We start from the raw sequence: 25,073 nt of genomic DNA, 5'->3' as shown, positions 1-25,073 counted from the left end.
TACCCCCTCCTCCTCTACCCCCCTCCTCCTCTACCCCCCTCCTCCTCTACCCCCTCCTCCTCTACCCCCTCCTCCTCTACCCCCTCCTCCTCTACCCCCTCCTCCTCTATCCCCCTCCTCCTCTATCCCCTCCTCCTCTACCCCCTCCTCCTCTACCCCCTCCTCCTCTACCCCCCTCCGCCTCTACCCCCTCCTCCTCTACCCCCTCCTCCTCTACCCCCCTCCTCCTCTACCCCCCTCCTCCTCTATCCCCTCCTCCTCTACCCCCTCCTCTTCTACCCCCTCCTCCTCTACCCACTCCTCCTCTACCCCCTCCTCCTCTACCCCCTCCTCCTCTATCCCCTCCTCCTCTACCCCCTCCTCCTCTACCCCCTCCTCCTCTACCCCCTCCTCCTCTACCCCCTCCTCCTCTATCCCCTCCTCCTCTACCCCCTCCTCCTCTATCCCCTCCTCCTCTACCCCTCCTCCTCTATCCCCTCCTCCTCTACCCCCTCCTCCTCTATCCCCTCCTCCTCTACCCCTCCTCCTCTATCCCCTCCTCCTCTACCCCCTCCTCCTCTACCCCCTCCTCTACCCCCTCCTCTATCCCCTCCTCCTCTACCCCCTCCTCCTCTACCCCTCCTCCTCTATCCCCTCCTCCTCTTCCCCCCTCCTCCTCTACCCCCCTCCTCCTCTACCCCCCTCCTCCTCTACCCCCTCCTCCTCTACCCCCTCCTCCTCTACCCCCTCCTCCTCTACCCCCTCCTCCTCTACCCCCTCCTCCTCTACCCCCTCCTCCACTACCCCCTCCTCCTCTACCCCCTCCTCCTCTATCCCCTCCTCCTCTACCCCCCCCTTCTCGCCCCCATCCCCCTCTCCCCCCAGCCCCTCCTCGACTCACCTTCTCCCCCCAGCCCCTCTCCCCCCAGCCCCTCCTCCTCTACCCCCCTCTCCCCCCAGCCCCTCCCCCTCTACCCCCTCCCCCTCTACCCCCCCTCCCCCCAGCCCCTTCTCCCCGCAGCTTCCCTCTTCTACCCCAGCCCCTCCCCCTTACCCCCTCCTCTCCCCCAGCCCCCTTAACCCCCCCCCCCCTTCTTCGGGGTGACGTCACTGGCGGACGTGTCGGCCCGCTCGGGTCCACGTCACCACGCCCACTTTGGGGCGCGTCATCAAAGCCACGCCTCTCCACGCGCTGCAAACACCGCCGTGCTAATTTATGTTAATGCGTGTTAATCGTAATCTTTATTGCTTTTTTTTACATCGTCCTGACTGTAAAAAGTCCCATAGAATATAACAACGGCTCGACCCGAGCTATTAACATACTCTGATACTTGCATTGCTTTTGTGCCGTTCGCTTTTTTGGCGCTCTCTCGTCTAACGCTGGCGAGGCGAGGCCATAAAGAAGGCCTGCTGTCTCTGATGTAGGCCAATCCGTTTCTAAGTCAATGCAACACATGATTATGCTTTCCCATCTTACAGTTACATGCTAATTTATCACATGCCCTGGTCACTTCTTTATGACCCTTGGGCTACACCCATTTCAAACCTTTTACAACAGTCTGCCTCGGCAGCAGACCAATGCTTTCCCACCTGATGACGGACCCTTGTGTTGCGCCCGAAACGTCGTGCTTTATTTAATTTTTCCACCTACGTGACTTTACCTAAAGAACCGAAGAGTATGGATTCCTGCAGTCACGAAAGCTTCAAATCAAGATTTGTATTATTATTATTAGCAGAGCTACATTCGTCTGCATGTTTTACCACGAGTACGTGTGGTTAATTCAGACTTGATGCCTTGCAATCGGAATGTACGTGGTGTTTTTTGACATCTTAATACCTAAATCTTCACTTAAAGCTTTCGTGACTGCAGGAATTGATATTCTTTGGGTCTTTCGGTAAAGTCACGTGGACAGCTTCAAAGAAAATAACAAAAAATATTTTCTTTTAACCGATCTACGTGACTTTACCGAAAGACCCAAATAATATCTTAATACCTGTTTTATTGCCACAAAGGCTAAATCTGTGAAACTACTGGACGTCTGTGAAAAAGAGCTTAATATTCTTGGTTCTTTCGGTAAAGTCACGTAGAATGGAAACAAAATAATAAAAACAAAACAATCAAATTTAATATATTTTATATAATAATAAAGCATAATAAATTTGTATTTTATGTAATAAAATTTTATTATGTTTTATTTTCATTATTTTATTTCCATTCTACGTGACTTTACCGAAAGAACCAATAATTTGTATTATGTTTTATTTGTATTATTTTATTTCCATTCTACGTGACTACCGAAAGAACCAAGAAGATAAATTCCTGCAGTCACGAAAGCTTTAAATCGAAAAAAAGAGCTTCATAGCTCATCGGATTCCTCCGCTATAAATAAAAAATTCAGATCCTGAATTTTCCCCACCCGCGCCTGATGTCCCGGCCGCAGATGCCCGTTAATATACGATAATGATATGTTAACGAGATGCTAATGACGTGCTACGGTATGCTAATGATATGTTAAGCGGATGCGCCGGCGCATGCGCACCAACTTGTATTGAACTCGCCAGCCAAGTTGGTGTTGTTGTTCTTCGCAGCGCGGGAAGGACGACTCCGCGACAAGCGCCCTCCTCCGTCTCCTCGCAGCTCGCTCCTCCACGGCTTCTCTCGCTTCGTCTCCGCCGCCCTCGTTCCGACTGCTACTGCTGCGACGCTGACGACGACGACAGCGGACGTGCATCGTCCACCGAGTGAGTTTGCAGCGGCCCAAGTGGCGTGGCGTTGTTGCGTTGCGTTACGTGCGTGCGTGCGGTGGCGTTGCGCGTTCTACGATGGAGCGAAGAATTTTGATTTGTCTCCGGGCATTGAAGTGTGAATTGGTCGGCCGCTTTTTAGTGAGTGGACTACCTTCATCCGGGGGGTGGTGTGAGCCATGCCTCGGCGCGTGTGTGTGTGTGGAGATGAGCGAGCGAGGTGCACACTAACAATGGCAGTTGTACGCGCGCCGTGCGCTTGTCTTTGTGAGGCCGGGGTGGTTGTTGTTGTTGGTGGTGGTGGTACATGTAGGGTGGGGGGGATTCCCGTACGAGACGAGTACCGACTCGGTGCTCAACCCCCCTCACGTCGTTCGTTAAGCACCGCCTCGTGTTCCCGTGGCGGCTCAGAAGCCTCGGCGATAGTTGTGAAGCGGGCCCCCAATCCACCTCGTGTGGCGCGGCAGCACGTGGCGTGGCCGCGACAAGCTCAGGCGACCGCGTGCTTGACGCTTCCTAAGCCGTCTCCGGTCCCAGCAGCGAAGTGCCTCCTCTCACCGTTTAACGTTACCCACCGCCTCGTTAGTTTAGACTCGAAATGCACGCGTGCCCACGTGTGGAAATTGTGTGCGTGTTTGTGTGTTTTTTTTAATTTGTCGGTCCGCTGTAGCGTGTGATGATGGGTGAATTGTATTCCGCGGCGTGTATTGGTGGGCACTCGCACGTTGAACTTCTTGTTAGCGCCGTACGCCAGGCGAACCGCGTCCGTACTCGACGGGCGACAACAAGCTAAAGCGGCAACGAAGAGCACTTGGTTCTTAAAGAGCTCAATTGTGTCGAGGTTGTTGGTGGCCCACGACGAGTCTGCTCCGACAGAGAGACAGAGAGAGAGAGAGTTTAGTGTCGTTTTGCTGCTGCTGGAGTACTGTGGCTCGCCTACGTTGACGTTGCGAGGCCAAAGTTGCCCCCTCCTGTGAGCCAGAATGAGGAATTATTGTCTTTATGCTGGAGGAATACGATGAGTTATACATTTATAAAAAAAAATCCCCGACAGATGTCCCCCAGTGGGGGCGGGGGGGGTGAGGACGTTACAGCAACGATACAAAAACACGATTAGGAGTGCAAAGTATAGGAATGGTAAACAAATTACTTAAATACTGTATATACACAAATGGAACGTGGTTTTAGTTTACCAGTTTAAAGCCCACTGAAGTATTTAACTTACATTTCAGAAGCGACCTTGTCACGAATGAAAGCTCAACAAAGTGACATCAATTCCCGCTCACAGCCAACAACCGTTCGTGGGCCTCCCCTACGTCGACTCGGCCTCAAATGAGTACCTGGTGCGGCGTGTAAACTTCGCCGTACCGACCTCTATAGGTACTACTCGCTAAGATCACTTTCTCCAACAGTGACTTTAAAACTACAAATAAAACTAAACTTAAAAAAAAACACAAATCTTACCACTTAAAGCCCACGGAAGTATTTAACTTATTATTATTATTTCTAGTAGCGACCTGGTCACAAATGACAGCTCAACGCAGTGGCGGCTGTTAATGTGGACATTTATAGCTGGACGAGGATACATACTCTTTGGTTCTATTAAATCTAGAATGGATGAGGATACCCCCCCTCCTCCTCTCTCACGTCGGACGAGTCCGTGGTGGTTGCATGACCATACTTCACCACGCTGATCAAGTGGGGGGAGGGGGTGGTGAAGATGGATGGGGAGACCTGAGTGCTGCATATGTTGACGATGCAGGCGCTCATTGGCGATGTTGGGGCGTCACGGTGGCTAAGAGATGTTAATTACCCCGCCCGGTATGCAGGAGATCGTGGGTTCGATCCCGCAGACCCTGATGCCTGCTGCTGTATATTTGGAGTTTGCATGTCTCTCTCTCTCTCCCCGTGGTCGTGTGGATTTTTCTCCGGGTCCTCTGGTTTTCCCCTCATTTAGAATCAACATGCATTTAGAGTATTTGACTGCTATAAATGTCCACATAATAAGCCACTTTGTTGAGCTATCATTTGTGGCCAGGTCGCTTATGAAACACACCTATGCAATGGCTCAAGGTGGCCTGACGTGGTAACATAAAAAATGCAGTAAATTAAATAGTTTAGTGTAATAATACTGATGATGATGATGTGATGTTGTTTTTATCAAAGGGTTACTAATGCGGCCCAAGGTAGTCTCGGTCTCAAACCTGTGGTGTGATAGGAGACAACGTTGACAATACCCTGTGCTGTGTGTGGCGTTTGCAGTATCCACGATGTGGTGTTCCACGCTGATTGTGTACTTCATTGCTGCTAGACAACTACTGAAAGTTATTTCAGTACCTGTGTTTTTGGGTGATTTGTTTACCTTTCCAATGCTTTGCGTGACTATCGTGTTTTTGTATGTTTGTTACCTTCCCCTACTGAACATCTGTGAATAAAGCTTTTTTTGCTTATCGGATTCCTCCAGTATAAATAAATCTTCGACGTGTATTGACTATGTAAATGTAAACCCTTCAAGTATATAGTGGCATAAAATCATGGAGAAATCTGTGCTCGGAATGACTAGAGACAGAGAGGAACCACGTGGATTAGAGAACCACGCATTTTCTTAAATCTACGTGATCCTATTGATGCCTGTAATGTCAATCATCTATCTTGGCATTATCACCGCAGTCGTGTCGCTAATCGGAATATTTATTCGGTTCATACTGGAGGAATGCGATGAGTTATAAAGCTCTTTTCACAGATGTTCAGTAGGAGCGGGTAAGAACGTCACAACAAACAGTACAAAACACCATAGGAGCGCAAAGTGTAATATGTAAGGTAAACAAATAACTGAAAAATGTATACGAATACAACTATTTTTTTTACAAAGTCAAGCCCACTGAGCTATTTTAGAAGCGACCTGGCCACAAATGATAGCTTAACAAAGTGGCTCATGTGGAAATTGATAGCAGCTAAATTATCTAAATGCATGTTTCTAAACTGAGTACAACTGCAGACGCTGCATCACTTTCGATGAAGGAAGTGATGCACAAAGATCAACATGAGCCTTTTTTTGCAGATGATGGACTGATACTCGGGAAAGTGGTACAGTATTTCCAAAGTTTGGTTATAGTCGTCTGTGTTTGTTATGTTATTTTTTAAACGCCAACCTCCGTCTATAGTAATGTGGAATTTTGTATATTATGCGCGCGTGGGTGTCGAGTCTGTATATGTGTAAATGCATGTACAAAACAAAATGTGCCCATGGTCAAATCGCATGGAATTCGGCAGATCTCGTCAGATCTTGAAAGCTAAGCAATGATTTAGTCTGGATAGTTCTTGGTTGGTCGATCACCATGAATAACAGATGTTAAAGGCTCATGCGGGCTACAGCAGCCATATGCAGTACTAGCTGTAAATATTCCCCTGCCTTCCCCAACCTATACTGACCGTCGTGGTGAAGTATGTTCAAATAACCCCCATGACCCATACGGCATGGCTTTACAATGTGTTTGTGCACGGACTCATATCTATTGTGCATGCACGGATTCATATCGTGTATTTGTATAAGCATGCATAACGCCCATAATCATTGCCATACATTTGACCATCACCCTCTGTTCACCGGGGTCGCTAAAGTTAGTACCACCTATTGTTGCTGCAGATCTTTAGTGTAGGAAGTGGTGCAGGAATGACATTGGAGTTTGTGAAATGCGTAAACTGGTTCCTGCCGTGGAGCTGCGGAATTTACAACACTTGGTGATGCACAAGTCTTGGTGGCTGTTGTGTTGCTGTACGTATGTTGATGTGCCAGAGTGCCTGGGATGATGAATAGTCTGCATATATGGTTAATATGTTTGTGCGATGAGCTACGTTGTGGACATTTCATTGAAACCTCTACATGTTCAACTTTTCATCCATGGGTATGTGTTGCTCAGTGGACTGTCCTTGAGCAGTCCCAAATCTTAAGGTTGCACGTTCAAATCCCTATGGATGGACAGCTCAGCCAATCGTCTGTCTGTAGTTGGTAAAACAAGTAACACTTTTTGTTAAGTGAGAGCATTCGCCTTGATGGATTTTCCGTCACTGTCTCATAGGAACACCAGCACAGGGTGATTGCTGTCCCATGGCTTGTTTGAGCGACGGAGACACTGACTTGACTTTTTCATTTTTAAAAAATAATTTACATTCTTGATTGGAAGCTTTCGTGACTGCAGGAATCCATATTCTTTGGTTCTTTCGGTAAAGTCACGTAGGTAGAAAATTAATAGATCACGACGTTTCGATCGCAACACAAACAATCGTCATCAGGTGAAACAAACACTGTAGGAGAACTGCTGACATAGGAGAAAGATTTGCAGCAACAAGAGGTTATATAGGCTTTTGGTGGGCCCGACCCAAGGGTAAGTGGGCGGAGCTAGAGAAGGAATTGTATGTAAATGTAGGAGATTAGCATGTCAATGTGAGACGGCTCCAGCAACCGGGGGTTGTGCCAATGAGAAGATTAGCATGTCAGACAGCCGAGCAACAGGAACAAAATACCCGCAAGAGATACACATGGAGAGAGAGACAGAGAGAGAGACACACACAGAGGGACAACCCACAAACAGAGAGGGACATCCACATAGACGCACACAAATAGACACAAGCACATACAGAGAGACACAACCTAGAGAGAAACACATAGATACACAGAGAGAGACACACAGAGACAACCACACATATAGAAAGACACACATAGGGAGACAACTCCCACAGAGAGCCACACACATATAGAGAGACACATAGAGATACACACACAGAGACACACACAGAGAGATACACACAGAGACCAACAAACAGATAGAGACATACATAGAAACATCACAGCCAGTTATAGTCTGTTAAAAAACGAAAGCTCCCACCACATCGAGGGAAAGGGGCAATGGTAGCTGTGTTAGTGAGACATTTAGCCCGTTAATGTAAAGACATTTAACCTGGTGATGTATTCAGAGTTGGAAATAACAGCTGACATAGGCAGGTAGGATGGAAACATCACAGTCAGTTAAGACTTTACTTGGTTAATAACGTCCTTCCAATGATTGCTCAGTTTGTACCCATCTTTTCGGTTGAAGTTGTCTGTATTTATATATCTGGATGGCTTCATGAACAAATCTCTGATGATAGCCGGTGGGTTTTGCAGAGTACCTTCATCTTGGAAAAATAAATTTTCGTGTGAGCCCACAGCGTTAAAACAATGATCAGCAACGGCAGAGGTTTTTGTCCTACCTTGTTTCAGATCTACCTTGTATCCGCTAACACGGTCCGAGACATGTCCTTTCGTTTCCCTGCCCCTGCTGGACATTTTTGAAAAATATCTTAAAAGCTCATCAGATTCTTCCAGGATAAAGACATTCTTATGATATTCCTTGGGTCTTTCGGTAAAGTCACGTAGATAGGTTCAAATAAAATAACAAAAAAACTGACGTTTCGATCGCAACACAAGCGGTCATCATCAGGAAAAGGGGGGGGGGGGGGAGTTAGCCTATAAAGGCAAACTGTTTATAAAGTAAAAAAAATGTGCGTAGCCCAAGTGTGTCAGCAGCATGGGCGGGGCAGCTAATGTTAATGTAGGGGGAAAACAAAGACACCGAAAGTGGGTTTTCACCAATCAAAGGGCCGCCAGGCAAACATTCTGATGATACTGTAATTGCGGAATTGTCTGCGCAGATAGGGTGATTTGGCTGCGCGGTGGAGGTCGGCTCTTGTGTAGCACTTCCCTGGTGTATAACGGTACCCATGGTGCATTAGGCACGGTCTGTAGCCTCGTGTAACAGTGCAATGCAGTCATCTGCCTCTCCTGTGTATTCTAGTTTTGTCAGTAGTCTGGCCTAGCCTTGTTTTTCATTGGTCTGGTTTTTCAGTAGGTGTTTATTCGCTTGTACCGGGAATACTCGTGTACGAGTGCAAACTAAACAAAATACAGTGATGCATAAGCACCCGTGGGATATACAGTACGAATGAGACCATGGACGAGACGGGGACGGTATATTGTGATATTCAACCATCAAACAAAGACGGTCACTGTATCGCGCACTTTTGTGGCCGTCTGGAACCCTCTTCCGATATTAGGAAGCCACTGGAGCGATTCGCTTTTAAATCTGGATTGAAAATTCATTTCTTTAGAACTGCTTTTTTGTGTTTAGATTATTGGCCTTCCCCTGCATCCCCCGATTAGCACGGTTGGCTACGTGCGGTGCGAAATAAGTTCAGCATACATGCATATTCGAAACGAGATGTTACAAATGATTACAACAGCTCGGGAAATAAATATGAGGTAGACATTGCAGACAGCACCCACAATCGAGGAGACATACTCTTGATGGTGAGATCGACCGTGCCTTTGGAGGAATGTCCTTTCTCGGTCCATATTATTGCTTTGGCGTATGGATCAAATTCTTGGGCACGTGACAAAGAAAATAAAAAGTGCACAAAGGAGCATATGGGGAGCGATACCTGTTGAGAATTGCGCTGAGACAGCCCGAGGGACTTGTGGATTATATAACACAAGTAAATCAGCAGTGGATAGGTGATATCTTGAGGATGATTATGATGATATTGATACGAGCTTAACGGTAGGATAAAGTTTATCTTTATTCAGCATGTTTATCAGTAGGATGGTTTATCTGTAACCTGATTTTATGCATGAAATCTGATATGCAGCAGTGTAAACCTGTTGTGTATCCGTGATCGCGTGTAGTGGTATAGTCCGGTCCGTCTAGCAGTTTTGTGGCTGAGCGCTAACAACACGGTCTGAAGTCAAGTCTGATCTATCTTAGTGGCTGTCTAGACTACCTCGCCAATATAACGTGGTCTTGCAGCTGTGGTGTTGTCCCGTGGTGTGTGACGCAGCGGTGTCTGGGTGTGACGGGCTGTGTACATCTGCGCCTGACGGGGGTGTTGGGGGGCGGAGGGGTATGCAGCGGAGCCGTCCAGCGGTTACACAAACCGGTCCAACCGCTCGGAGAAACCACCGGGCAAGAGCCCTGCGCAGTGTCACGTCGATGCACGGCACCGTCCATCACGCTTCAAAGTCAAACTCTGCGAGTTTACCTTCTTTAAAAAAAAATATATATACAGACATGTTGGAATTCCCCCCCCCCACCCCCCACAATTTTATCTCAATTGTGCCATCGATGTTGATGGCACGAGACGACATATCCATACGGGCCTTTCTCACAGAGCAGTGCGGAAGCCTTCTTGTCGGCGAACGGCCTACGGAAGGAGATATTACAGAGCTACCTGTGATATTTCTTCAAGTGACCTGGTCGACAGTGTAGCGGGCGCAATTTTCCTGCTCACTTGGGATTTGAGAGGTTTGTCGTCGTGTGACGGTCAAAGCGATATTTTTATTATTTAATCTGGAATTTTTTACAAATTACAGTGACTCCAGAAGTAGTTCCGTAGTGTCTTTTTCAAGGGCCATTTACTGATGACATGATGCTTCTTTTGGATATGGTGCCTCTTCACCTTGTGACACTTAAAGCACAGTTGTGGCGTAATCATGTAATAATTTCCGGGCCATTTGTCAATCCTACTGTTAAACGTACTTCCTGCGCTATGTCGGCAGTGCCACTTGTTTGACCATACTCCACCACTGGTTATTCGTTTGGGGGAGTGGATGGGGGGGGGGGGCAGAGCCACTTCCAATATCGGCTACATACGGCGTGAAAGAAGTTCAAACATCACACCTACATCACTCACCGCTTGGCTGCAATCCGGAATCGAACTTGGGTTTATAGGACATGGCGCTATAAACCCCACTTTCACCGCCTCCAGCTAATGTACAACTCGTGCTAAATCTCATGAAGAGCCTAGACACATGTTGGCACAGATGTTTGAGCGCAAAGTGAACCTTATGGCGGGGCCCCGGGGTCCCATGAGCCCCCGGGGCTCTTGCATAAACTGCGTTGCGACGTCATTGTATGCCTGTTGAAGGCGAATGATGCGGCGATCTGTTTTTAAAAGTTTCGTCTCTTCTTGCGCGTTTGTCCTCGCTGCCGCTTGGGACGACACGACAACAGAATCATCCGTGGGCAGGTGGGTCGCGGCGTTTTATGTGCGTGGTGGGACGGAGTCGCCAAAAAATAAATGGAATTAATTACGATTTTGACTGCCGTTTATCCGGGACGCCGGGGTCCCCGCCATGCTGTTGTACGGCAATCCCATTTTGATTCCGTGCTCGTTTTACCCGGACGAGCGTCCGCCAATTGGCGAGTCGTTCTTGACAGATGCATTTCGTCTCTCGTTCGGCTCTCGCTCGTGGTACAGTCCGTTCTGCTATATGTTGTTTTCGTGATGCAAGTTGGATATGACGCGATGAATGTATTAGGGAACACTTTTTTTTATATATATAACGCGGATGGGAATTGGATATTACGCGATCGAGCGACTGGAACTACGTCGTGCGTGTGGGAATGAGCATCATACGACGCGGGATGCTTCTGGATGCGACCCAGGTGCCTCAGTCTTTGTTCAGCCTGCGTACGGACTATGCTTACCATATATTATTTATTATAACGCGATTTTTCCATAACGCGGTGTTCTTTGCGAGAACGGACTGTACCTCGAGCCCGCTGCTGCTGCTGCTGATCACTGCCCTCTGCCCTTGTGTGCTGCTCCCCTCCCTAGGCAGAGCTCGCCGCAGAGCCGTGTGGATCGCAGGGCCCCCGTGCCCCCCCCCCCACCATCCACCGCTGCACACCACCATGTTCGGTTTCCACCGTCCCAAAATGTATCGCAGCACTGACGGATGCTGCATCTGCAAGGCCAAGTCTTCGAGCTCTCGCTTCACGGACAGCCGGCGTTACCAGGGCGACTTCAAGAGCTGCTTTGGGTGGGTTGTCGTCGTCGTCGTCTTTCGTACGGCTGATGTAGATGCGGAGCGTCAACTACAATTTTACATTCGGGTGCTTCAAGCGAGATAACCGCGCCAGGAGCCAGCAGAGTGTATCACCACGATGTCTCCTTAGTATTTGTGGATTTCTTTGGGCATTGCGTCGATATACGTTGTACTATCTGTTCTGGATGACCATGGTTGCACACTACTGGAGAACTTTTTTACTTTCCATTTGTGCATCAGATATCCACATCTGCTGCTGCCATGGTTTGGGTGGATGACTGGCAGCGATGCTGAAGGAGTCAGTGTTTGTTAAAACGGTAGTCCTGGGGCACTGCCTGCCGATGAGCAGAGATGCATCCCAACAAAACATCTGGCTGCTGTTCTACCGAAATAGCAAAGCAACGTGAAATCACAGCAGTACAGAAGCTGAAATCTGATTATTGGAAAAATGCGTGATTCACCTCTGGAATCCAGGCTCCCAGATATCGGGCAACATCACCAATATGGCTTTCAAACTCCAGCCCTCAACACCCTGGGTTCATTTTGTGGCTAAATATCTTTCTTGTGCATATGTACGGTGCGGTATTTCCCCTGACATTACAAAAGAGTGCTATGGCAGTGTGCCTAAAAAGTCAGTAGAACGATGATTTCTCATTACCAGAGCTTAAAAATAACGTCTGCCAGCCCGGGTAACCTGTCTGTAATATGAAGTAGAGCTCCTTGTTTTTTTTGCTTTGCCTCTCCTTTAATTGAATGCTATCACCAACTCAGGGGTTGGCTGCATCACATCGTGTTTCGTCTGCGTAGGAAATACCTTCGGCTTTCTTCCCAAAGGTAGCCCAGAGCTGTACGTCGTGACTGTGTATGGTCCGTCGTGGCTGCGCGATGTTCTCAGGCTCACAGAGGCGCGCACTGGAGACATCTGCAATGCCTGCGTGCTGCTCGTCAAGAGGTGGAAGAAGCTTCCAGCCGGGTCCACTCGCAACTGGAATCACGTGAGACATGCCAGATCGACTCGCACGCATACACACGCCTACACAGGCATGCACACGCATACACACGCATTCACACGCTTTCACACGCATACACATGCATACACACGCATTCATACGCATTCACAGGCATTCACAGGCATTCACAGGCATTCACAGGCATACACAGGCATACGTGCAGAGGGTACATACGTACAGCTATACATAGACACACGTGCAAATACAACAGCAACAGCCACTCGGTAATGGTGACGTCACCGGAACGCTTGCGCCAGGCTGGGGTATACTTTGAGGCTAAGTTAAGTACATCATTGGACCTCCTTTGCCAGTACCAAAATATAATAATAGGGTTTTTCTCCTTTTTTTCTGGCAACAAAACTGAAACCTTTTTTTACGAGGATTCATGTCTGCATTAACCACAATACTCGCAGTCAAAATGCAAAAAAAACCACTGATAATATATGCGTTGTCCTTGAAACTTATTGGTCCACACCAGAGACAGCTTTAGAGCCTGGTCTCAATTGGTGCTAGACCAGATGACGCCAAAAGGCGCCTTTAAGTGTCGAAGGCTTGCTCACAGACTAAGATGTTATCGGTTATAACTGACTGAGATGACTGATATGTCACCAACTGTGCTGCCCGCGATACCAACACGTACCCAGGCACACGCACAGAGACCTACAGATACAAAGCCATGTAACAGGTGGTTCTCGTGTGAATTTTCCCATCGTGGTTTGGCCCAACTTTATTTGAGTATATGCATGTGTGTGGCCAGGTACAGATATATTGGGAGGCTGATCGATGCCCAGGTGCGGTCAAGGGATGGCTCCCTATTGCTCAACCACGTTATGTATGCCCATGATCTGGTAATTGCTGCTCACTCAGAGGAGGAGTTGGAGGCGCTGCTGCTGAACCTGGAGCTTGCCACCAATAGCTGGGGCCTTACCATCGGCTCCTCCAAAACTAAGCACCTGCCTGGGTATTTTGTACCATCGGACACTCCACCCCCACAACTCCCAATTGGTCATGGGGTAGTTGTGGAGAGTGGAGAGTTTCCCATACCTTGACAGTGTGCTCTTGACCGGCTCTGGTTTAACAGCAGAGGTCTCACTCCGAATCAGTCGAGCGGCATTATCTTTTCATCGGTTGCGTAACGCTGTGTGGAAGCTACCTGGTCTATCACTCCGCACAAAGCTTCAGGTCTTCTCGGCCACGGTCATTCCCTCCCTTCTCTACGCTTGCGAAACATGTACCCCCGTAATGGAACATCTTCGCTGGTTAGAAACATTTAGGCTGGCCTGCCTACGATCCATCCTGGGTTTAACCAGGCTGGATTGTGTGAGGAGCTCACAAATCCTTGAAAGATGTGGACAAAGTCCCATCGGTGAGCTCCTCCGAAAGACAAGGCTACATTGGCTGGGTCATGTAGCCTGCATGCCCAGCCTCTGCATGCCTAAACAGCTTTTGTTCGGCTGGATCGAGGGGGCTAAATGGGCACGGCACGGGCTAGAGAAGAGATGGAGTGATGTGGTACAGAAGGACGTGTAGCTGAGTGGACTTGCCGATGACTGGTACCAGCGGTGTCAAGATCAGCCTCTGTGGAGGAGGCGTGGAGGACGCTACTGGCCAGTTGGAGGCAGTCGCCCTCCAACAACAACGGAGGGCGGAGGAGCGACGCTCACAACAACGAGCGGAGCGCCGGGTGGCTAAAGCACAGCAAGTTGGCACAGTAGGGGGCACAGGTGGTGCATCAGCCAGTCATCTCAGTCCGTCATCTCAGTCAGTCGACCCGTGGCACCTGGGTCTGCCCTGTTACCTCATGCCAGTGGGCATTCGACACTTCACGTGGCCTCAAGGTGCACATAATCTGGCACAAACGTCGTGGTGACGTCACCGCCACTTAGTGGCGAATGGCGGTTGTTGTTGTGTGGCCAGGTGGGTGATGCTAGGGGCCGTGTGTATTGGTGTTGTGTGGGGGTCCGGTGGTTGATGCATGGGCTCTGTGTGTTGTCAGGTGGTTGATGCAAGGGCTGGCCCTGGGCTGAAGGTGGCAATGAAGCCCAAAAAAATGAAGTCCCCGTTCGTCGGACCCAAGAGTGTGGGCCAGATTCACCGCATCAAGCAGCAGCTCAAGAGACAGAGTGAGTCGAGCCCTGGGCTGTGTTTTTCACCATCATCATCGCCATTATCGTAATGTATTATTTATGCCACCCATCTTGTGAGTACATCTCAAAGCGCGGCAAAATAAGTATTTAATAGTGTGCTTTGTTGTTGTTTTTCATATTGCGCATCGCCCATGGTTAGACATTGTAAATATGCACGGGTGACTTAAGTTGGTTCTGTTTTTCACATTATTGAGGTGTTCCAGCCAGAGCGTTCTTCTCTTTAAAAAAAAAAGTTGCTCATTTGTAATTAAGTTTGACCCCAGCTCTGCTGTTGGGGCGCATATGCTGTGCAGTCCGTCAATACATGAAGCACAATTCAAATCCTAATCTTGATGGAATCATCATTGGCCTTTACCAGGTCCATGAAGCAGCACTGGTGTAAGTCCCTGGTACAAGACCTTAGCTTAGCTGGCAGGAAATACGGACGCTCAATTTTCCTTTCGTCTGCTTCCGTATAGATCGTGGCGATGTTTAGAAACGGGTGAGCCAGTTTCTGATGACGGAAGTGGCAGGCCAGTTGATGGATCAAATCCAAGCAACCTCGTGTTGAGCGGCTGATTTTGAATGACAAGGGGAGTATAAATTGCGAAAACACATCAGCAGCCATGAGTGTAACAGGGAAAGAAATGAGAAAACAAATTTTAAAAGTTGAACATTCAAAGTGCGTGCTCGCTGCCGTGTGCTTAAACATGTTTACGGAAGACCGTAAAGCAAATAGATTTGGTGTTTTGTTGTGCCTTAATAGCCTCATTCCTATAGAAAGACTACGTTTGTCTAAATGCAGCATTGCAATAAATCTGTTAACACCCTTTTGTATTCTTTACATTCAGATGATGTATTTAAAAGCAGCAACATTTTATGCTAAAATTATAATTACGTTCCGCTCGGAGTTCGTGATGGATGATACAATTACAATCGTAAATTGTCCCCAGGGTCTGTCCCAGCAGTCTAATGATCTGAACCGATCCTGCGCCTCCCCTACGTTGAATCGGCCTTAAATAAGCACCTGGTGTGGTGTCTAAACTTCAGCATTGGGGAGAAAAATAAGGCAGACCGTGATTCTCGCCACACTACCCAACCCCCTTTGTGCTCGCTAATAACGGCGCTCGCGCCAACAGTCTGTTAAAGGCTACACGGGGGATCTTTACCTGTGCTACGTGTGCGACAGGCTCGGATGCGCACAGCACCGCATCGAGTGCATCGCCATCGCAGTCTCCCAGCTACAGCCCCCACTCGGACGAGGGCTCCGACGTGGAGCTGGGCCACTCCAGCACGCCCGACCCAGCCCTCGCCTGTCTCGACCGCTCCTACTGGAAGAGGTCGGTCCCAGAGCGTGGCTCTCTCTCCCTGGCTCTCTCTCTCCCTGGCTCTCTCTCCCTGGCTCTCTCTCCCTGGGTCTCTCTCCCTGGGTCTCTCTCCCTGGGTCTCTCTCCCTGGGTCTCTCTCCCTGGGTCTCTCTCCCTGGGTCTCTCTCCCTGGGTCTCTCTCCCTGGGTCTCTCTCCCTGGGTATCTCTCCCTGGGTATCTCTCCCTGGGTATCTCTCTCTGGGTCTCTCTCCCTGGGTCTCTCTCCCTGGGTCTCTCTCCCTGGCTCTCTCCCTGGCTCTCTCTCCCTGGCTCTCTCTCCCTGGCTCTCTCTCCCTGGCTCTCTCTCCCTGGCTCTCTCTCCCTGGGTTTCTCTCCCTGGGTTTCTCTCCCTGGGTCTCTCTCCCTGGGTCTCTCTCCCTGGGTCTCTCTCCCTGGCTCTCTCTCCCTGGCTCTCTCTCCCTGGCTCTCTCTCCCTGGCTCTCTCTCCCTGGGTCTCTCTCCCTGGATCTCTCTCCCTGGATCTCGCTCCCTGGATCTCGCTCCCTGGATCTCTCTCCCTGGCTCTCTCTCCCTGGCTCTCTCTCTCCCTGGGTCTCTCTCCCTGGCTCTCTCTCCCTGGGTATCTCTCCCTGGGTCTCTCTCCCTGGGTCTCTCTCCCTGGGTCTCTCTCCCTGGGTCTCTCTCCCTGGGTCTCTCTCCCTGGCTCTCTCTCCCTGGCTCTCTCTCCCTGGCTCTCTCTCCCTGGCTCTCTCTCCCTGGGTCTCTCTCCCTGGGTCTCTCTCCCTGGGTCTCTCTCCCTGGGTCTCTCTCCCTGGCTCTCTCTCCCTGGCTCTCTCTCCCTGGGTCTCTCTTCCTGGCTCTCTCTCTCCCTGGCTCTCTCTCTCCCTGGCTCTCTCTCCCTGGCTCTCCCTGGATCTTGCTCCCTGGATCTCTCTCCCTGGCTCTCTCTCCCTGGGTCTCTCTCCCTGGGTCTCTCTCCCTGGGTCTCTCTCCCTGGGTCTCTCTCCTTGGGCCTCTCTCCCTGGCTCTCTCTCCCTGGCTCTCTCTCCCTGGCTCTCTCTCTCCCTGGCTCTCTCTCTCCCTGGCTCTCTCTCCCTGGCTCTCTCTCCCTGGGTCTCTCTCCCTGGGTCTCTCTCCCTGGCTCTCTCTCCCTGGCTCGCTCTGGGTCTCTCTCCCTGGCTCTCTCTCCCTGGATCTCTCTCCCTGGATCTCTCTCCCTGGCTCTCTCTCTCTCCCTGGCTCTCTCTCCCTGGGTCTCTCTCCCTGGCTCTCTCTCCCTGGCTCTCTCTCCCTGGCTCGCTCTGGGTCTCTCTCCCTGGCTCTCTCTCCCTGGATCTCGCTCCCTGGATCTCTCTCCCTGGGTATCTCTCCCTGGCTCTCTCTCCCTGGCTCTCTCTCCCTGGCTCTCGCTCCCTGGCTCTCTCTCCCTGGCTCTCTCTCCCTGGCTCTCTCTCCCTGGATCTCTCTCCCTGGATCTCTCTCCCTGGCTCTCTCTCTCTCCCTGGCTCTCTCTCTCTCCCTGGGTCTCTCTCCCTGGCTCTCTCTCCCTGGCTCTCTCTCCCTGGCTCGCTCTGGGTCTCTCTCCCTGACTCTCTCTCCCTGGATCTCGCTCCCTGGATCTCTCTCCCTGGGTATCTCTCCCTGGCTCTCTCTCCCTGGCTCTCTCTCCCTGGCTCTCGCTCCCTGGGTCTCTCTCCCTGGGTCTCTCTCCCTGGCTCTCTCTCCCTGGGTCTCTCTCCCTGGCTCTCTCTCCCTGGCTCTCTCCCTGGCTCTCTCTCCCTGGCTCTCTCTCCCTGGGTCTCTCTCCCTGGGTCTCTCTCCCTGGGTCTCTCTCCCTGGATCTCTCTCCCTGGCTCTCTCTCCCTGGCTCTCTCTCCCTGGGTCTTTCTCCCTGGCTCTCTCTCCCTGGCTCTCTCTCCCTGGCTCTCTCTCCCTGGCTCTCTCTCCCTGGCTCTCTCTCCTTGGCTCTCTCTCCCTGGCTCTCTCTCCCTGGCTCTCTCTCCCTGGCTCTCTCTGCCTGGCTCTCTCTGCCTGGCTCTCTCTCCCTGGCTCTCTCTCCCTGGCTCTCTCTCCCTATGTCTCTCTCCCTGGGTCTCTCTCCCTGGCTCTCTCCCAAAGGTTAATAGTTTATAGTTTGAATACGCATGTTCAGCGGACCTACTAGAGGTATAACAAGTGTGACGTCGCAAATAGCGCAGTTTCTGTGTACCTTGGCCAGTTTGTCAGCTGCAGGTCAATTGCTTGCACGAAGAGTGGTCGTGGAGTTGACGAGGAGCTAATTTAATCTGTCATTTGTAAAAAAAAAAAAAGTGTGCTTAGGTTGTTACAATACTTTACAGAGTATACATTTTGGTTCAGGACGGAAATGAAGTTGCCTTATGCTGTGCGCATCCATCAACACTCTACCTTACATGTAACTGCTGCTCACCCTTGGTAGCCTAAGCTATTTCCCGCGAAAAAAAGTTGAAAATATATATGTACCTATAAACATTTAAAACAATTGGGAGAGCTACGCAGCACAACCGCAAAAAAAAAAACCCTACGCAGCGATGAAGATGATGAATACCTCGCGAGCTATCTAGTCGGCAGCCTTCATGTTGAATCGGGTATTCACAAATGTGTCCGAAACGGCCCTTGATCGACTGGGACGACACTGAAGTTGTTCCACCGTTTTCATCGCTTTCAGGCAGAAGGTGTGCTGCGGCATCGTGTACATGGGGCTGTGCGGGGAGGTGCTCATCGACCCGCACCTCTTTAAGCCGTGCTGTGGGGGCCGCCCCCCAGCCATGCCGCCGCCCGCTACCCCCGTCATCGCCGCCGCCGTCGCCACCGCAGCTGCCATAACGGGCAGCCCAGCGGCTGCTGCTGCCGCCGCCCTCGCCGCCAATCCCGTAACACCGCAGCTCCGCGACGACGAAGAGGACTGGTGAAACGGCGCTGGCCACCGTCGCGCCTTCCATTCCTCCTTCCAGTCGGAGCATGGACTGTGGCGCGCGTGTGTTGTGTGTCGAGTGAGTGAGTGAGTGCGTGCGTACGTGCACGTGCGCGCACACGTGTTGTATATTTCCAAATCGAAAGGAGCAGCTGTGAGGCATTGGGGGTGGGGTGTGCAGCCCGTAGACTGTGGTGGGGAAACCTGCAAGACAACAATAAGCCGCACCTCCGATTAGCACGGTTGGCTACGTACGGTGCGAAAGAAGTTCAACGTACGTACATGCATGCATACAAGTTAGGCGTTCGAGTAAACGAGCGAGCCTTTGTGCGTAGTGCACTGTGCAAACAGCTCCCTCCTTCCTACTTACGTGTCGCATTGACAAATAGTGCCCACACACCACTGGTCACCTGCTGCTGTATTTGCAGTGCGTTGGTTACAATTGGCAATCCAGATTGTGCTGATCAGGGTTCACCGATTGGGCCTGCCGATCGATGTGCAGACACAGAGATGCATCGTGCAGTGCAATCTTTATTTCACGAAACATTCAAATACAAATATCCCGGTGCAGAGGTTTGTAAATTTTCGTGTCTTGCCATCGTCACCCAGTGATCGTCAGGAGGCGTACTCGGACGTCATCGTGAAATTCCACAAAGTCATCGTTTTGTTTCACATTTTTTGCATAGGTGGTAGTTTGTTTATTGTCCACTGAAATGGAGGCAATGTAAGTGAAAAACTTTAGTTTTGATTGATAAGGAGGTCTTAAACAAACAAAAAAACTCAACGCATTCATCATCGGTGTGCAGTCGAGTAAATTCGTATCGTCATTACCTTGATTTTCGTGACTAATTTTTGACATATGCTGCACGCAATATGTACTGCTAACTTATGGGGTATTCATTGACATTTTGACTGCAGCCTTTCTTAGAACTACTGTCGAAAATGTGGTACTACTGTACGAAAACGTAAGCTTTGACAAACCAGAGCGTTTCTCAATGAAAAATCTTATTCTTTCAAAAGCCGTATAGGTTTTATTTTAAATTCCGATAGAAATTAAAACTACGCTCAGTTTAGCGCCACATTTCCCAACGCCCCCTGATGAGCCCTTGGATCACATGACCGCACCACATAGCCACTCACGTGTCAGTGTTGGACTTTGTCGTGCGCACTAAAGCTGTCTGCCATGCTCACTCGATTAGAATAGCGTACGTAATTTACATTTGTTAATGCGCCACAAATCGTGTGGATCTGTACAGCCTATCCATGGAACCTCCCGATTCAACCTTCCACGTCGCCAATGGTCGACCATCAACCGAAACAGGACCTGATATGCACAAATGGCGCATCAAAGATTTGGCGGCCTGCGAGTGCGGCCACGAATCCCAAACCTTCGACCACATCGTAAACAGCTGCTGTCTTCACTCCTTTAAAGGAGGAACGTACGAGATCCACTCTGCGTCTGAACAGAAATCTAAAGCCACATCTTTAATCTGCTGCTATTAATCCATACGAAAGAAGAATGCGAAAATACCCGGTAGGCAGCTTATCTCTAGCGGTGGTTTAAAGGTAGTTTTGGTGATGATGATGGCGATGAATGTGGTGAGTTTTTGTATTGATAAGCGAAGGAATGTTTTATTTAGAGCAACAATGACTGCAGGCTCGGGTATTTGAGACCTCTGATCTCTCTAAGACTGCCTCGGGAAGCAAGTGTGTTTTGCTATTGTGCATTAGTTTTGGATTTGAAGCAGTATTTTATATCTTTCGTGTTATTTTTTAAGAATCTGTCAGAAATCTGCCTTTATTTAGAGCCACGATCGCTTGTGGTTATGGCAATAGGATTCCCTCACTCGTTCTCAACAGTCGCCCACCTTTGTTTATTCTATTTGTTTATGAACACTGCCCTCAGTGGTTCTCTGCCCAATTGTGATTTCGTCCCACCGCAGTCCCACCGTCTCCAAGGGGCACTAGAAATAATCTGCCTATTAAATGAATGCTGCCAGGCCTATTGTTATTTTGGTGGTTGCTTCTCAATGTAACCTTAAGGTCGTTTCAACACGCTCTCTCGTCTCCTGCAATTAGAGCCGTTGCTCTCAAAATACTTGGACGTCAGAGTTCACATCGAGGCTGGCCAAATGTTAAATAACAATTCCTCTTGCTTGCAAAAACCATAATGTGAAGAGCAACACTGCCTTCCGCATTGGCAAAAAAACATCTGCATAGACGTTTCCCCATCGTGTGAAATACGTATTTGCTGGGCGATTTGGCGGAGGCCATAGCGTGGGTATTGAGTTCAGTGTCAGAGATATACGGTCGTTGTTGATTTCAAGGTCTTCCTAGGGTGAATGTTGAGTTTTATGTCTGGTCTTTGGTCTCGATGTTGACATCTATGACTTAGCCCTACCAGTTTTTGGTGCAGTAACATTCACTGCGAATGGCTGCCCCTGTTAGTATTGAAGAGTACTGCACCAAAAGGATTGGCTGTCAGCAGGCGCTTCCGGATGAGTCCGTGTGTGTGCGCGCGGCTGGATTAATTTCCCAGTGTTCCCTTGTACGTTTACTGCAACCAACTGTGTTTTTTCATCCTCATTGCTTTCCGTCCGTGCCTTTTGTACAGCGGGGTAGTAATGCCCCCCTCCAGATGCAAACGTTCTCCTAATGCAAGGCCCTCCTGCGTCAAAGACGGGAGGGGGCCCCCGCACCTTTTGCAGGTCAAACTCGTTGAGTGAATGTGTGTGACGGTCACGACACACAAACGGAACAGGCCCCGGACCTGTGGCTCTCGCTGCGGTGTTTAGCGTGCGCGTGGAAATCTGATGAGAAATGGCGAATATCTTTTAAAAAAAAAAAACACCGCCAAACTCAGGACTGAATTGTGCGTATATAGACGGCAACCTTTTAATAGTGCCATTCGTATTTTTCTACTTCACGAATTTCGTCAGACTCGCCTTGTTCAGGGATTCTGGGTGAGGGGGGAACTGCAGATGTTACCGAGTAGTGTAAAATATTTAAAAGCGAACGAAGATGTTCTCGTGAAAGGTGTTGATTTATAATATCACTGTGCTTTTACGCATAGGCATTTCGTCGAGCTTATTTCCGTTTTGCATGGGAAACGCTTCGAAAACGGTTAAAAGTAAGAGATATCAAATATAGTCATTTACAATAACGTTTTAAAGAACTGTTGCTATGCTTTATATAAATGCTGCCACTTGGTGTAGGGTTCTTCATTAGCAGTGTAAAGATAATTAGCGGCTTTTAAACTATTCTGATGTTTTTAGTCTTGACTGGTGTTGAACATCGCAGGTAATTTTGGCTGATTTATACTGTTAAGTTGGAGTCAAAGGGAAGCTTATTCAGTCCGAAGTAGAGTAAATGTTTCTCCTTCCGTGCGATCAGCAATATGTTACTGGCTGAAGATGAAGTTAAGCAGTGCAGCGTGGCGTCTGCATTCGTGTTGATTGCAACTTTGTTTATATTCCTGCTGTTGCACTTCCCATGTGGGCCGTGTTGTGTGACACGTGGGCGCGTGCCTCGCAAGTGCAGGCATCGCCCGAGGCCGGCTTTGAAAGCGACGCATGTTCGTACGTGCGGCGGGTGGGACTGTTTGGCTGGGACAAAGTCGCGTGGCTCTGGCGGCGCTGTCAAGGGTAACGGCGGCGAATGCATCCGCCGCGATGAACGACGTTGGTTTTTTTTTATTTTCGAACTGCCACGAAGATTCACAAATGTAATAACAATCCAAATACATATGGCAATCTGATTTGGACATAACAGCTCGGTGCTGCGCAAATCGTTTGGTAAAAAAAAAAACACCTGCACAACGATTTGTGTAAATGTTTCGACGTTGAACTGAATTTTGTGGTGTTTGGGATGCCCTAATGAATGCATGTGATATGAGTTCACACTGTTTAACTTCACTTTGAGCAAATGAGCTCATGGCAGCTTCTTGTGACAGTTGGGGGGGGCTGTGCTTTGTGATGGAGTGGATCTGCACAGTCTATTAATATTTAAGCTTTAAATTATTCTTTCTGGTTGAGAAAAATTGTATTGCTTGGGTTTACAGTTATGACTTCTATTTGTTCATATTATCAATTTAAAATACAGTCTTTATTTATTGAGTTTAATATTTGGTGTATATAGTCATTGCATGATGTCTATCATTCAGATTTTTTAAAAATGTCATGAACAAATGTCATTTTCACATTGAGCCATTTTAACAGAATATCAGTTTGCAATCTCAGCCTAGGAAAGCCACATCGAGCCTCATACGTGCCGATTTAAACAAATGACATGTCACGAACAATCGCCATCAGTAAGGCCTGCTAGCTATTTTTCAGAAGCGACCTGGCTATCACAAATGACATCTCAGAAGAAGCTCAACGTGTGGAAATGTATTGCAGCCAAATGCTCTAAACGCACGTTTATAACTGGAGGCTGGAAAACCGTTTCCCTCTTTAATAATATTAATGATAAACAATACGTCCGCTTGATTACATTTGGACTTGTTCTTTGAGTCGCTAATGCAAGTCTTAGACTTTAATTACTCATGTTTTGGAGTAGCATTTACACTCGGGCGTTAGTACCAATCGCATCTTCCCAGTTGCCAACCAAGGTCTTGGGAATAAATCACATCTGGTTTACGCTACCTAAAGAGAACCTCACCCATTGCCTCCTCGAAAAGAAATGTACTGTGGTAATTATCTCCTTAACACCCTTTCCCTCTGACCAGGTTTACCTGGGCATGGCCTGATGGAAGACGTCACGATCCAATTCTGGCACTCGCCATGCCCATTTCAACTTGATTTGGCTTTCCGGCGGATCGCACGTTGCAGCGTTGTTTTTGAGTTTGGCTGTCAGTGCATGGTGGGCAGCTAAGTAATTGACCAAAACCTGTCGATGGTGAAAAGGGGTAGTGGATAAACCATTGCAACCTGGCTTTTGGAGTATGGTATTTCAGATCATTTTTGCTCTGCCTGGCATGGGGTTAGGGGTGGGGGAGAGGTGTAAGTGAGCATGCTGAAATGTATCAATGTGTCTTAATACTTAATGCAGTAAAACTCATCAAAGTGCGTTTAAAGAGGAAAGGTGCCGTTTTAAATTGACTTAAATAAGCAGTTCTGCAGTGTCATGCTGGAGCTGTTTTTATCATGTGTGCGCCATAGAAGGGCATTTTATAATGGCATAAAAAAATGACTGGTAACATAAATTCAGTGTCATTGTTGGTAAAAATGTAAAGTGTACCATGAAAAATGGGATAAATGCAAAAAAAATGTTTTTCGAGTCGATAAAAGTCTGCATCATTTCACGTAGTGTGCATCATTTCACGAAGTAAATGCAGCACTCATCGATGTACTATTTGTGAGGTTTTTTTTTTCCGCCGTCATGAACCAGTTTGGGCGGGACGGACGCCTGTAAAAGAGCTTCATAGTTGACCGGGTTTGTCCAGCTGAACTCACGTCTGTCTCATTTGCTTTGGAGACTATTCTAAGGTACATTTTCATGCCTTGACCATCTCTCTATTGGAGGCATTGCTGATGACGGTCTGTAGGAGAGATTTTCTCTATACCACAGTATTTCTGTTTAATGTGGGCTTGTTTTATCTGGAAGTGTGGGGACAGGCCGTTTTGGTCCCATTTTTGTTTTAAATGGCGTTGTGCAGTAATGAGCGTCAGAAAGTGTTTTGACACTTTGTCAAAGTAGGCATTTAAATGTTTCCCTTGGCTAGTTTTGTACAGTTTTGTATTTGGAATATTTTTGTAAGCATTTTGAAACTTGTTTAATGTGTTATTTTAATAAAGACTTTTTCAAGCATTTTTGTTTTCTGTTGCCGATGTGTTTATAGCTTAGCCCCTTCACAATTTATATCACCATGACAATTACAGAATGGCTCTTTCCATTGAATCCATCTTTAGGGTCTCATTGTCACGCTGCACTCTGAAGGACATCACAGCCATTTGATGACATCTCAATAACGTTAGGTGCCAAGACATCATGACCGTTATCTCACATTGCTGCTGTTTCCTGGCAATCCTAAAAAAAAAATGCTGCACGTTAAGTCCTCACTTAACGCGTGTTTGCACAACGCGTTTTCG

General features: G+C 48.6%; 1 protein-coding gene across 3 annotated transcripts; it reads left to right on the top strand.

Annotated features, from left to right (window-relative positions):
- Window positions 1–2,510: 2,510 nt before the first annotated feature.
- SINHCAF (SIN3-HDAC complex associated factor) lies at window positions 2,511–19,128 on the top strand. 3 transcript variants are annotated; one of them, XM_032959853.2, is made up of 6 exons: window positions 2,511–2,721; window positions 11,381–11,581; window positions 12,483–12,582; window positions 14,594–14,720; window positions 15,913–16,063; window positions 18,739–19,128. In XM_032959853.2, exons 2-6 carry the CDS (start codon window positions 11,454–11,456, stop codon window positions 18,980–18,982), a joined length of 750 nt encoding a protein of 249 aa, XP_032815744.2. In that variant the 5' UTR covers window positions 2,511–2,721; window positions 11,381–11,453; the 3' UTR covers window positions 18,983–19,128. The 3 variants fall into 3 exon arrangements, with proteins under 3 accessions (XP_032815744.2, XP_032815746.2, XP_032815745.2); XM_032959855.2 differs by having other exon boundaries at window positions 2,579–2,721; window positions 11,377–11,581; XM_032959854.2 differs by lacking the exon at window positions 2,511–2,721 and adding an exon at window positions 10,990–11,204 and having other exon boundaries at window positions 11,377–11,581.
- Window positions 19,129–25,073: the final 5,945 nt, after the last annotated feature.

Source organism: Petromyzon marinus, chromosome 24, assembly GCF_048934315.1.
Source record: "Petromyzon marinus isolate PM22_M1 ecotype Great Lakes invasive population chromosome 24, UKy_Petmar_22M1.pri1.0, whole genome shotgun sequence".
Classification (NCBI taxonomy): Eukaryota; Metazoa; Chordata; class Hyperoartia; order Petromyzontiformes; family Petromyzontidae; genus Petromyzon; species Petromyzon marinus.
This window is presented reverse-complemented; position numbering and strand designations above follow the sequence as displayed.

Excerpts from the sequence above, each read along its gene's own strand:
- SINHCAF (XM_032959854.2), top strand. The coding sequence starts at position 11,108 with ATGGGAATTGGATATTACGCGATCGAGCGACTGGAACTACGTCGTGCG. Across the intron at positions 11,205-11,376 it reads TGCTTCTGGATGCGACCCAG|GCAGAGCTCGCCGCAGAGCC; the intron begins GTGCCTCAGTCT and ends TCCCCTCCCTAG. Across the intron at positions 16,064-18,738 it reads GACCGCTCCTACTGGAAGAG|GCAGAAGGTGTGCTGCGGCA; the intron begins GTCGGTCCCAGA and ends CATCGCTTTCAG.